Consider the following 14,022-nt stretch of genomic DNA (forward strand, 5'->3'; position numbering starts at 1 on the left):
CCTTCATCTGGCGGCCAAACAGGGATCCGACAATTCTCCTCAACACGGAAGACTCCAAGCCTTAGGTTTTGCACCCTGAGTAGAGAGCACAGGAGAAAAGGACAACAGGGCGAGCAGCGTCCCTCTGGGAACAGCTGGAACTGGCTGTTAGCTACAGTCATCAACCGCCACGGTAAGACCACCTTTTCAGGAAAAAATGGATAGAGAAGCAGCACTCTCACTGCTAACTAAATTTCTTGCTAAGTGAGAAGCCAGTGTGAGTACGAAGAAGGTCCATGAGCTCTGCTGGTAGGCTAAGAAAAAAAAACACCTTAAAAACCCAGATTTGATATTTAGTGTGGTAGAATGGAGGGAGATTTGAGATACATTGTGGGAAGCCACGCTGGATGGCAACAAGGCCGCTAAAGACTTGGGAGGCACCTGGTGAGAGGTTATCAACAACTTGAAACAGTATAAAGCAGAGAAAAAGATGGCTCTTGCTGCTGCTGAAATGCTGGGGGGAGACGTGCCTGTCCCTGAATCCACTCGTATCTTTGACAATGAGTGCCGGCAGACTGCTAAGGAGATTGTTGCTGCTATTAAACCTAGTGCCTTGGAGGTTGCTACTGAGGTGGAAGATAAAACGGGGTCATCACAGACTGTCCCCTCCGTGTCCAAGACTGTCCCCTCCATGTCCAATAATGCGGCTGAGCGACAGGGCAGGCTGGCTTGCCGACCTAAACCACGGAAACCAGCCGCTCCTGAGACAGATGAATCCGGGTCGCAATCAGGGAGTGACTCAGATTCTGATACCGAGCACCCACCGGTGGTAACATCCAGGACACGTACGGTTAATAAGCCATCAGATCATCTCTTGGATTCCGTTACTCAACAAATGGCTAACTTGAAAACAGGAAGCAAGAAAACTCAGAAGTCTGTTGCAGTAGGAGATAGGCAAGTAATTACAGCTGAGGGTGTCATCGTTAGACCAACTGCTCTGCAAAGCCGATGGTCGGGTGTAATCCGTGATGCTCTCTTGGAGGGGGAATGGCAAGCAGTATCTGCCCTCATCTGCTCCGTACGGACAGTTAATCTGGGGAATGGTCAAATGGGTGGCGAATGGCACCCCTTTGACTGGAAACTCATGAAGAAACTGCGAAGTACAGTATGTGAGTACGGGTTACATTCAGAGCCCTCTAAGCATTTTATCAATTACCTGTTTGACTTCAATGTGATGACTCCAAACGATTGCAAGTTAGTTGCCAAGTTCTTGCTGACACCGGTTCAATATTTGCTATGGGAACATGAGTGGGAAAGACAAGCTCAGTGGACAGTAGAGACTCCCCGAGCTGTCGGAGACCCCCTTTATGCAGTGACTTTGGAAATGTTACTGGGACGTGGGGCTTATGCTAGCCCTACTCAGCAACTCACATTCCCTGTCCAGATCCATAATGCAGCTGCTGAGGCAGCTAAGCAAGCGCTCTTTTTGGTGCCTTCTGAACGCCGACCCCCCTCGTATACATCAATCAAACAAGGAATGCAGGAACCTTTTGAAAGTTTTGTAAGTAGGCTCATGCAGTCACTTGATCAGGCTGAAGACCTTCCCGAGGAATTGCGGCGACATATGCTGCGTGCTTTTGCATTTGAAAATGCAAATGGAAAAACTAAAAGGATACTGTCAACCTTGCCAATAACTGCTACTATTGAGGAAATGGTCGAGCTACTAGCCAACAGCACGCTGCAGCAGCAAACTGCTTTTGTTACAGAGGCAATCAAGAGTGCCATTTCAGCACAAACCCAAGTTTTAGCCTCTGCTTTGAGACTCTTGGCGAGGGAGGGGTGGCCAAGATCTAACAGCAATAAGGGAGCTTGCTATCGCTGTGGACAGACTGGTCATTTGCGCAGAACTTGTTCCACCTCAGTGTGGTGTGACCAGTGCCAATCAGGGACCCACTCCACTCTCGCCTGTCGTCGTTCAGGAAAGGGGGGAAGAGGGCGAAGGGCGGCCGCCCGCAGGCAACGGTGACCACCCAAGCTCTTCATTCCAACAACCCGAGACAAGAGGGAGTCTGGGGATCGACCTGGCAACCACTGTAGACGTCACCCTAATTGATGATAAACCAGTCTATACACCTCCTACTGCTCACGGACCAATCCATCCCTCACAACAACACTTTGGAGCGTTACTAATGGAACACTTGTCATCTGGACTAAAAGGGATACTAGTTATCCCCAGTCTTATTGATGTGGACTTCACTGGCAACATCCAAGTTGTAGCCTACACCTTGCACCCACCACTGCACATCCCAAAAGGAAGCCAAATTGCCCAACTTGTTCCATTGGAAAATCTCACAGCACAAGTTTGCAGAACCCCTAACACAGGCAGGCCACAACGAGGAGATGCTGGCTTTGGATCAACAGAAGTTGTCTGCCTGACACTAGACATGAAAAAGAGACCTGAAAAACAAGTCTCAATCACAAATGGCCACAATGCTATTCAATTTAAAGCTCTGCTAGACACAGGGGCTGATATTACCATTGTGTCCAGTGAAGTGTGGCCTTGGCAGTGGCCAGTGAGACCCAGTGACTCTGGTGTAGATGGAGTTGGAGGCGTATCTCTGGTGTATATCAGCACTCAACCAATTACCACAGAATTGGATAGAACAAGATGCATAACTCACATTGAGTCATCTCTTGATTCTGGAACCCATCTCCCTTCACCCAGCAAAGTCAGGTGGGCTCCTAATCAACACCTGAAAGTGCTTATCACTAGGTTTGTGTTCAGGACACTGAGAAGCTGTGTTGTCACACTGTGTCCAGCATCCTACATGAACATGGCTTTTCCTTGTCATCTTCCTGTGGAAATGGGGAGGAAATTTCTTTATGTTTTGGGAAATGACCAGACCCAGCCTCTGTTTAAGGCTTGTAAAACTCAGCCTGGCTCAGCTCTGGCACTTGGCCCCATGCTGGACAAGGGACAGTCCCTGGCATTACTGAATGGGGGCAACCACAGTAATTCTTTAACCCAAGTCAAAGTCACCTCACAGGGAGGGAGGAGGCAAGTTAGGGGAGGCTGCTGAAATGGGTGTCAGCATGAAAACCATGACAAACCTGACAGAGACCAATCAGCATAAGTGTGCATGTTGCAAGGACAGTGACTGAGATACAGTTATCAAAGGCACTGTGAGATTTTTATGTTATGATTTTTTCATAATTGTTTTGCAGCTGGAGTAATTAACATCCTATTTAATGAGCACAGCTCCTTTAATAGAGGACACTTAGGCTAACATGAACTAATTAAGTATATAATCATTAGAAGCATGAGTAAAGGTTTTAAACTGGCCAATCGTTCTCAGTAACACCATAATTAGAGGCACAGCAGCTCATCAGGGCATGGGAGAAATTCAAGGGGGCTTGAATTTCACCCAGTGCTGTACAGAGGCCCTGATCCTGCCTTGGATCATCCTTTTCACCTCACACTCTGCACTGGTTTGCAGTGATTCATAAACTACCCTGAATATGTTACACTCAGCTCCACAAACTGAATGTTCTTCCATGGTTTTATTTTAATAATTTGGGTTATGGATCTTGTAATCACCTGGGCATTAAGCACAGCTTCTCTAATCCCTGCCTGTCTGACTGCTCATCTGAGGGGCCCCAGCAGCAGCTGGGAAAGACTCTCAGGGAGCTCCAACGGCAATATTTGCAGCAAGAGCCTGGAAAGACTTGGAAAAGGTAGACAGAACCCCAAAGCAAAACCTTCTGTTTCTTCCTATGGAGGAAGACTTGGAAATTAGCTAAAAAGATTGAGTTTTCATAATCTAATGGGCAAGGCTAAGGGCACTGGCAGCCTTTCTGCCTTTTGCAATGCAAGAGATGCAAACACACCTTTGGGATTTAGTTCTGTCTTCCACTTAGCTTGGCTCTTTGTGTTACCAGGAAAGTCAGGGTTTCTCTCTACTGTTGGCTGCAATTAGCTGGCCACAGTGATGTACAAATATTTTAAGACTGCAGCTCACTACAGTGGAAGGAATTTCAAAAAACAACAGTTTAAAAAGCCAGATGTTTGCATATCAAGGAGGATTTTGAGCAGACCTTCATATTCCAGGTGCAAAATGCCAGTAAAAGAATATTGCTATTTTCATCTATTTTTACACAGCTGCCTAGAATAGGGGTGGGGATGGGAAATGAAGCCAAATACATTTTGCATCTTAGGTCTTGCTCAAAATAAGAGAAATACTGAAAATAAATTGCATTAGCTTTCTCTTTCCTGCTTATTTTCATTTCACTCTCATCAGTGTTGCCCAACTACCAAGGATAATCTATTTTTCCCTGTTTTTATAATAGGAAGAGCTTGTTTATAGGTATCTGAATTTGAGGCAGAGTAGCAATTGCTCTGCAAGCTATCAACCATTGAAAAAATGTCCAGTTCACTCTCTGTACTGGTCATGGGTGTGAAAAATGAGGTTCACTCTCCTGGTAAAATTCAGAAATTTAATAAAGGACAATAGGAGACAAAGACATGAAAGGAAAGTTTTTAACAGCCAGGTGCTTGGCATTCAGCCGAGCACAACTGCTATTTCAGAAACACCCTTTACACACCTTTTCTCTTGCATCTCCCTATTGTATATTCCTAAACAATTATGCACATTTAAACTTTTCCCCAAACCAGTTGACATGTTCCAAGAACTGTTTAGCATGGCTCCTCCTTGGGTCCATCTTTTTAGAGCATGTGCATTTCTTGATTGTGATTTTAGTCCATTCTTATAATCACTTCCAGCTTGGGTTTTGGTCCATGCTTTCTTCCGATGGCAGGTGCTGATAGTTGGCTTGTCAGTACCAGGAGTTTTCATCATACCTTCATTGGATGTTATCCCAACCAAACAGGCAGTTCAATTACAAGCATAACTATATCAGCTATTCCACTACTATGGCTAAGTTTAGTTAATAGCAGAAATAAAGACTATATCTTTATAGCAAAGTTAGTTTAACATTATACATATAGCATACATTTTAATATTTGCAAAAAGGCAGTATTATAACATGTATTTGTAACATGGGTGTTATAGATGAGTGATAAGATGGTTGGCTCTCACAATTGAGGGATAAATATTATGTGTATGTTAGAAGAAGTTTTGTAGATGTATAGTTATGTTACTGTAATATATCCTCCCACAGTCCCCTTTCCCCTCCCTCTTATATTGTTGCCATGGGATGGCCTTTGGGCCATTCGGGACATTTGGGGCAGGCCAGCTGTTACTGTGGCAACACCTGACCTATAACCAAAATGTCAGAAAGTGATCTCCACCAGTGTATGGCAAAAAAGGGGTTGATTAAGACTTTGGGAGGGACAAAGGGTATAAAAAGCAGGACATCTTTTTTTTTTTTTTTTTTTTTTCTTTTTCTGCACACAAGTATGTGGCTGCTTGTCACGGAGTCTCCCAGCACTGCTCTTTCTCCTTAATTAGTCCTTTGTTGTATTTTGTTAAGGCTTAATAAACCTTTGAAATTTCAAAAAGTGACTGTTGTTTCTCACATGGGACTTTTGATCTCTGGGCTGGTTTTTTCAGTCTGGGTTACTTTAAGCAATTCACTCGTGCCCCTCATAGTAAAATAAAGGCAATGCCGTAAAAGGTGGCACTATGTTCCCACAACACAGAAGAGCCTGGGCCTTTTCTGCTCATACTTCAGAGGTTCCTGTTTGAAATCACAGCAGCCTCGGCCAGAAATGCTGCAGTTGGTTAACAGATAAAACCCGAGGGGCCCGGGGAAGCTTGGCCTTTGGTTCCCTTATTCCTGTAACGTGTCACTGTGGGAGGTGCCCCAATCCATGACGACAAGCCCAATCTTTCCTCGAACACCTCCAGGGACAGCGGCTCCACCACCACACTGGGCAAACCATTGCAATGGGCTTCCTTTCCATGAGGAAATTTGCCCATCATAGTCATCATTTCAGTGTCTTTCACATACTAAAATACCTTAGTCTCAGTCCGTATCTTTTGCAGGAGTGAAATTTAACCTCGGAGCGTGGCCAGGCACAAACCCCTGCACTGTGCCACGTCTTTGCTGGGCCTGGGGGGGTTTGGCTAATGCTGCCAATCGTCCGCAAGCACACAGAGCTGCTCGAGCCTCTGGTGCTTCAAACAAATAAAGATGAACAGAATTGAATGGACTCGCCCTGAGGAGCATTGCCTGTGCCTGACTGTACTGCCCGAGCGCGGTGCAACACGCAGAAAAGCCGTGCCCGGATTCCGATGGGGCCGAGGCCCTCAGGCTCCCAGGGCGGTCGGGCGGGCCCCGCGCAGACCGGCCTCGGCTCTCGGCTCCGCCGCCCCGGCCGGGAGAGGCCATGGCCGGGGGGACACTTTAGGGGGGGACCGTGTTGGTGGGGACCGTGTTGGTGAGGGGAACAGCGTCGGCGAGGAACCGGGTCCGCCGCGTCACTGGGTGTTGCGGGCCCTGCCGCAGCGGGACCTTCCCGGGGCGGCAGCGGTGGCCTCAGGTCCTTTACGAAGCGGGAGCGGCGGCCGCGGGGAGCTGCAGCAGCGGGAACCGGGGCGATGCGGGGAGGCAACAGGGAAATACCGGGCGGAACTACAGGACGCGGGGTTCCGGCCCGGCCCCAATTCCCGGCAGCCCCCGCGGTGCTCCCTCTCTTCCGGTCCGGCGGCGGCGGCGAGCGCGGCTCCGGTGAGGGCGGCCCCGGCACCATCCGGCACCATCCGGGCCCATCGGCGGGCCGGGCCGGGCCGGGCCGGGCCGGGCTGGACTGGACTGGACTGGGCCGGGCTGAGGGGCCGGGCCGGGCCGGGTCGGGTCGGGTCGGGTCGGGGCTGTCGGAGCGGGGCGGTAGCCGGGGCTCGGGGCTCGGTGCAGGAGCTGCCCCTCCCCGGCCTGGCCCGGCTGAGCCGTGTGTGTTTTGTGTGTTTCTCCCGCAGGTGCGACCATGGCCAAGTCCAAGAACCACACCACGCACAACCAGTGTGAGCGGGGCGGGCTCCGGGGGGGTTTAACCGGTGATGGCAGCACGGTCTGCCCGGGGTGTGTGGGGAGATAAAGGTGGCGCTGCGCAGAGATCGGATTGCGGGGGTTAAAGAATTGTGGTGAGAGTCGGGACTTGTTTGGGCTCCACGTGGAATTAATTTGTGAGCAGAAAAATAAGAACTTTTACTTTAGAAGACGTGGAGTCGGCCTCTTCTCGCAGGTAACCGGCAACAGGACGACAGGACACAGACTTAAACTGTGTCAGGGGAGGTTTAGGTGGGACATCAGGAAGGAGTTTTTCACAGGAATAGGTTTAGCTATTGGCACGGGCTGCCCGGGGAGGTGCTGGTGACAGAGGTGGGGTGTCACCGTCCCTGCAGGTGTTTGAGGAATGTGCCGTGGTCTGGGTGGTGTCGGGTCATAGGTTGGACTCAAAGATCTCAGAGGCCTTTTCCAGCCTGAGTGATTCTGTGGTGATCATCACCAACCAGCCAGGCAGAGGGACCTGTTACAAGAGCAGGCAGTGACAGGACACAGGGAAATTAATGGCTTCACACTGATAGAGAGGAGGCTTGGGTTGGATATTAGGAAGAAATGCTTCCCTGTGAGGGTAGTGAGATCCTGGCACAGGCTGCCCAGAGAAGCTGTGGCTGCCCCATCCCTGGAAGTGTCCAGAGCCAGCTTGGACAGGGCTTGGAGCAACCTGGTCTGGTGAGAGATGTCCTTACCTTGGCAGGGGGGTGGAACAGGATGGTCTTTAAAGTTATTTCTATTCCAAACCATCCTGTCATTCTCTGATGTTCCCGAAATGCTTCATCTCTGGGATCCTGTGCAGTCCAGAGAGAGCCACAATGAGGAAATAGTTCATGTTTGGGGTCTTCCCATCAGTGCTGTGACTTAGCAGAGGTCACACGTTGGTTCTGCTTGGTCCTGCACAGAGAGTGACAGTGCCCTCTGACACTGACCACAAATGCTTGAATTTATTCATGGATGAGGCCTCTTATTGTGCTGGTGGTGCTGTCAGTGTGTCATTGGTTAATGAAATATTTGGATATATTTGGATTAGAAATCTTTGGATTGGAAGCCCGTGCAGAGGGGTTACCACAAAGATGTGGTTTTAATACAAATTTAGTTTGGATAGGGTCTGAAAATTGTCTATTCCACATCATTCTGATAGTCAGGTACACTTAAAAAGAAACTAATGCAGATACTAAATACTGGCAGGAGCTGTAATTTAAGTAATTGTCTCGTTTTCCACATAGCCCGTAAGTGGCACAGAAATGGCATCAAGAAGCCCAAAACCCACAGATACGAGTCTCTCAAAGGGGTGAGTATTTCTACTGATGTTCCCAGGCTGTTGGGTCACTGAGGCTTAACTGTGGAAAAAAATCCAGAATTTGTATCATTTTGACTGACACATTTTTTGCAGACAAGAGGCCTTTGTTCCAGGTGGTCAGAACCACTGTGGGGTTCAGTTCTTTTACTTCCCTGACATGCAGGTGGGATATTTCTAACCCACATGAAATCTGCCCTTGTAAGCCTATAAAACTGCATTTTAGTGGCCAGTTTTGTCCCTGCCCCGTTCTGGTGGCTGTTACTGAGTGCTGTTTCCAGTAAAACAAACACCTGCCAGTTAAATAGTTCCTTTCCCTTTTGAGTCCTGCTGTGTCTCCCTCTCTTTTCCGCCCCCCTCTCTTTTTCCCCCCCTCTCTTCTCTCCTTCCTCTCTTCTCCTCCTCTTCTCCTTCTCTCTCATTCAATACAATACTCTACTATATAATTCAATACTTCTCTACAAATCCAGATAATTTCACTTACAAAATAAGAGGAATTGGCATTTCTGGGCAAAACACATGAAAGTGGCAGTACATTGCTTTTTCTGAGATTATCCAAATGGTACAACAGGGTCTTTTTCCACACTTGAAAGTACAAACAGTGAATTTCGTGTTAGAGAAAGGGTTGTGATTTATTTTGTTTTGTAGATATCAAAATCTACAAAGTTTTTTAGAAGTGTTGTAAAAATTTGTCTTCTGCAAAGCTCAGTGAGGGTTCAGTCCTGCCTCTCCTGCAGCTTTGCCCGTCCTATTGTTTCTTTATGTTTTATTGCTGAGGTTTGGGATTTTTTTGTTTGTTTATGGCAGTTAAGGAAAATAGCTGTTAAAGCCTGCTTGCTTTATAGATAACTAAAATATTTTTGTTGAAAAATCAGAAAAAAAGTCTGAACTACTCACTGCTTGCATTTGGGAATAGTTGGAACAATATGGAGCTATTAATGTTTTTATATGTGTCTCTTCTGCAATGTGGCTTATTTTTCCTTTATTTTTATAGGTTGATCCCAAGTTTCTGAGGAACATGAGGTTTGCAAAGAAACACAACAAAAAGGGGCTGAAGAAGATGCAGGCCAACAATGCCAAGCAGGCAGCTCAGCAGGCTGCTCAGCAGAAAAAGGACTGATCTGCTTTAATAAAAACACCCAGTTTTCTTACTGGCATGTGTGTTACAGCAGGTTTTTTAAATAAAATTGTATGTAACAAAGCCTTCACCACCTGAATTTGAGGAAGAGCTTTCCAGAAGCCTTGTCTGAGTTGTATTTTAGCTGCCAGCTGTGCATCAAGCCTGTGAGTAGTGATCCAGGGCAGCCTGACTGGCTTGTAATTAATTCCCTGGATCCTCCTTGTGCTTTTAAAAACTGGGGTGACATTTCCTTTCTCTGGTACCATGACTTTAGTGATAATTCCTGGTGTTGTTACAGCAAGGTGAAACTTCCAAGGGCTGTTACCAGTCTGCTGCTTTGCTGTGTGGTTCCCTACAGCTGTGGGAATCCCGGGAAACTGGAGGGTGAGGAGTGCTGGCTGTGGTGTGGGAGACCACAGGGGTTGGTGTTAGAGTTGCTGTGTGTTGTATCCTGGAATGCTCACAGATACTGAAACATTAATGGAGCTAAGGGATCATGTAAGGGGTTAGGAATATACGAAGTACACATTTTTTAACAGTGACTGATTTGGGGGAATGTGTTTCACTCCAGTAACAAAAGTACTGTGATGAAATGTGCTGCCTTGGGGAGATGGGAGTAACACACAAAATCCCGGGAGGTGCTGAGCCCGGGTTGTGCTCTTGCTATTTTGTACATCAGGAAAGGGCTTCACTCTCCAGGCCCCCCTCAAGGCTGACTCCGAGCTTTGAGCTCTGGAAAAGGGCTGTGCTTCGCATTTTCCACGTGGGGCATTGGAATGCAATCAGCTGTTCTGGAATTGCAGTTCCGGCGCTTCTCCACGCGGTGGGGCAAATCCGTGGACCCTCACCGGGGCTGGAAGTTTGCAGGTGCCTTCTGACTGCAGCAGAGCAGCGAAACACTTGCTGAAAGTGTTATTGTGTTATTATGTTATTATGAAAACCATAATTTTGACTATAACTTCCAATTCATGTAGTTTGTTTTTTGAACATTTTATCCAATTACCAAAGTTATGTGTGTTAGTTTGAATTCTTTTTGGCTTAAATTCAAAAGTCTTTACCCAGTTCCCACTTTTTAATTGTTTTTGACTGATCAGGAAAACCCATCCACCCCTAAGCGAAGTAATATAAAGAGATTTGCTAATTTGAAACTCTCAGGTCAAGGGGGTTGTGAAGTCAGGGATGTCTAGCCCTCAGCTGTCTGATTCCTACTGTGTGTATCTCTTGGGCTTCTGTGGAGGTTGAGGTTTGTCAGCTTGTTACAAACAAGTATTTTAGGAACCTAAAGGATCACCAGCAAAGGTATCAGTAAAAACCAGATTTAATATCAAGGGGCAACATGACAAACTTCAGTGGTAAGGTTCACTCTGCTGCTTGCCCCATGGTGAAGGCACACAGAGTGGAGTCGTTGCTGGTATTGAAGGAGATGGGAGTGGCTGGTCCATTGAGGGTCAGTATGATCAGCCTGGTGTAAATGTGTGTTACAAGAGCAAAAGGAAAAAACCTCTGAACAGAGCACTTGGTGTTTGTCAGTCTACACCTTTACCTGTGTGTCTGCAGATTTTCTACCCAGTTTAAGTTCTGCATTTTAAATCTCTAGCACTAAAACTTTTCCATATAAGAAGGGAGATTTCATCTCAACCCCTGTGATGTCTTCCCTGGAGTGCTTGTGTTGTGGGAGTAGCTCACCCACAAGATGCTGTGTGAGGGAAGAGAGGCAAGGGTCAGGCTGAGAAAAGGATATTGGAATGTCAACAAGAAGCAGAGGGCAAGATTTGGGCTTCCTGTGGCTCCAGGCAGCTGCCCCAGGCCTGCCTTGAGAAGCAGCCTTTTCATCTCACTGCCCTTCATGCTGCCCTTCAGTGGGACAGCTTCCCAAATAAGGCCTTGCTGACTTTCTGACCAAAATAGCAGCTGCGTGACAAAATGCAGCACAGAGGAACGTAACCTTAATCCAGGCATCATTGTGTGACAAGAGACAGGAATTTTGTGAGCTTCCACAGCAGGTTGGTGTCAGGTTTGTTGTTGGGTGCTCCCTGCACACAAGGTGATTCTGCAGGACACTGCCTGGACATTAGTGACCACCTATTGCATTTGCTAGCCCTGTGACACCTCTGTTGACAGCTTTCCTGTTGGTACAGTTGTCCCAGCCCAGAAGGGAAAGCTGTGGAGGGGAGTTTGTGCTGACTCTGCCTCTGGGTGGATCTCTATCCTCGTTCTCCTGCCTTGTGAAATGATTTTAGTTCTGTTGGTGAAGTGAGGTTGGAGGTCCTTTTTGGGGGCATGATGTATGCAGAGCCCAGGAGGGTGAACTGGCAGCTGTGGCCCACTTGAAACTATTCCTCTTAGGCAGAGCTCTGTCATCTTTGATATTTAAAAACTTCAAAACTCTCATGATTGGTATCCTACAGAAGACAAAGAGCTCAGAAGCATCCCAATGCTTAACAACTGTTGTACATCAGCTTATACATCTTGTGCTTGCTGCTGCTGTACGTCATACTTGCTGCAGATTATTTCTCCCTTTTGCAATTAAGAGGACTCAGTATCAAGTTCCAGTTTGGCTCCTCTCTCTGCTTTGATTTAAAAAAGAAAAAGAGCAAAGGGCGTGTAACCAAATACCAAATAATCTCATTTGGCAAAGGTGAGCCATTGCTCTGAAAGCCAAGAGCACAGAACTGGCGTGGGGAAATCAAAGTCCTGCAAAATGCTCTGGTGGGGCATTCACTGAGGACATTGATGTTCACAATGGTGATAAAGATAGGCTGGACACGTGTTGCTCTGTCCCTCCTTACTGCCTTTCAATAGTGTGGTCAAAAAGAAGCAGCAGAAGGTGAGTTCTGCTTTGCCCGGGTTTCAAGGCTGCTGCAGGTGTTTCTACAGCTCAGGGGCTTTGGCTTGGTGAAGTGTTTACCTGATGTACCTTAGCTCAGGTTACACTGCCCTGCTGGCAGATTTATGCAGTGTCTACAAAATTCCATCAGGGCTTCCTGCAGTCACTTGCTCCACACAGCCAAGTTTTATTGAGGGCTGAGGAGAAGCCCCAAATACACTGATAAAGCTGCAAACCAGGGCAAGAGTTTAAATCTACAGCAGAGGCAAGCAGATAAATGACCTGAGAACTGTGGCAGTGTCTGGTGGTATGGGCTGCTGTCACCTGCCTGCACAGCTCCTGTCTCTGCTGGGGAGGTAAAAGCACACAGATCTAAGGACTGGCAAATTACTTTTGGCCTAAAAAAAAAAAAAAAAAAAAAAAAAAAAAAAAAGTTAATTGCTTCTTCTTCCCCAGACAGTGTGGACTTGTGTCACATTCCTTAAATGATTTTGGGCACCACAGGTTCACTGCATGTGCATTGAAAACTGCAAACTGCTTTGGAGTTGCACAAATACATGAATTCCTCAGGGTGATTTTCATTCATTGTTGGCACATCCCCTGTGTGGGGACTAAGCCAGGCTGATCCTCCAGGGGTGACTGTTTTTTCAGCCTGCTCACCCACTCGCTGGCCTCTCATGTCATGTTACATTCCTTGTGCAGTTGTTCCTGTGTTTTAGCCAACAGTGAAATCCACCCACAGCTCCTCACCCTGCAGCATTTGCTGTCTGACTGGGAGGACAGGCAGTGTGTTAAGGCAGTCCAGCCTGGCAGCAGCTTTCCTGGCTTCCCAACCCTCCTGTCCTAAGGATGGGAAAAGCCTAAATAGTCCCAGTGTATCTGCTCTTCTAATGACAGGTTTTGGCTGCTACAAGACCTTTGTCTTCTCTCTTCAGCCACCACTTTTCCTGCTTTACTCTTGGAGAAGGATGGGCAGCCAATGAGGCTGTGCCTTTCTGCTGCCAGTGCCATTGAGCCAAGGGAGAAGAGCCAAGACACAAGGCCAGGTGGCTTTTCCCAGCCCTCCTTTTCCCTGGGACACAGGACAGTCCAAGCCACCTAGCTGACTGAAGGGAAGGGGTTAACCTTATTTTTTCTCTTCTTCACCCTCCAGGGAGCCAAAGCCTATCAGTAAGCAGTGGAGAATATCTTGAAGAAGTCCCTTTTGGGTGCTGGGATTTGGCCAGGACAGAGGAGGATAAGGGGGTTGTCAGTGATGCCTGATGGGATGTGAGTGCAGGGGTGGGTTGCCCATGGGCTGGGTGGCTGTGAGTGTGGGGACAGCTGGCATCACCTCAGCTCCTGGCTGAAACCCAGCTTTTGGCAACTCTGGAGGTTCCCAGGCCTGGGGTAAAACATGAGGACATGCTGTGTCCTTACAGGTTTCAGTGGGAAACAACTGCTGCTGCTACACTGCGGAGGCAGAAAATGTTTCTTTTTTACTTCGAGGCTACAGATTAGTAGGAAGCAGAATCTGTTAACACCTGGGAGCATTTCCTGTCACAGGGTTCTTAGAGCCATGTTTCCATTGCCATCTGGTGCACCTGTAGTCCTCCTGATCTGCGGTAGCCATGGCATCAAGGGCTTGGAACCCTTGGGGAGACCTCTTTGAGTGGGTCAAACAGATGTTTGTGTTAGAGCTGTTTCCAAAATACCCTAGGTTTCCAGCTGACAGGTTCATTCATTTTATTCGTTTTTCTGTGGTTATAAGCCTTGGTTGAGCAAAATATTTAGTGCTGC

At 47.5% G+C, this 14,022-nt stretch overlaps 1 protein-coding gene across 1 annotated transcript; it reads left to right on the top strand.

Moving 5' to 3' along the window:
* The first annotated feature begins 6,593 nt into the window (after nucleotides 1–6,593).
* Nucleotides 6,594–9,451, top strand: RPL29 (ribosomal protein L29). Its single transcript, XM_083869136.1, has 4 exons — nucleotides 6,594–6,669; nucleotides 6,918–6,962; nucleotides 8,226–8,290; nucleotides 9,291–9,451. The coding sequence occupies exons 2-4, from the start codon at nucleotides 6,926–6,928 to the stop codon at nucleotides 9,414–9,416; spliced, it is 228 nt and encodes a 75-aa protein (XP_083725262.1). The 5' UTR covers nucleotides 6,594–6,669; nucleotides 6,918–6,925; the 3' UTR covers nucleotides 9,417–9,451.
* Nucleotides 9,452–14,022: the final 4,571 nt, after the last annotated feature.

This window comes from Zosterops lateralis, assembly GCF_965231275.1.
Source record: "Zosterops lateralis genome assembly, chromosome: 11".
NCBI lineage: Eukaryota > Metazoa > Chordata > Aves > Passeriformes > Zosteropidae > Zosterops > Zosterops lateralis.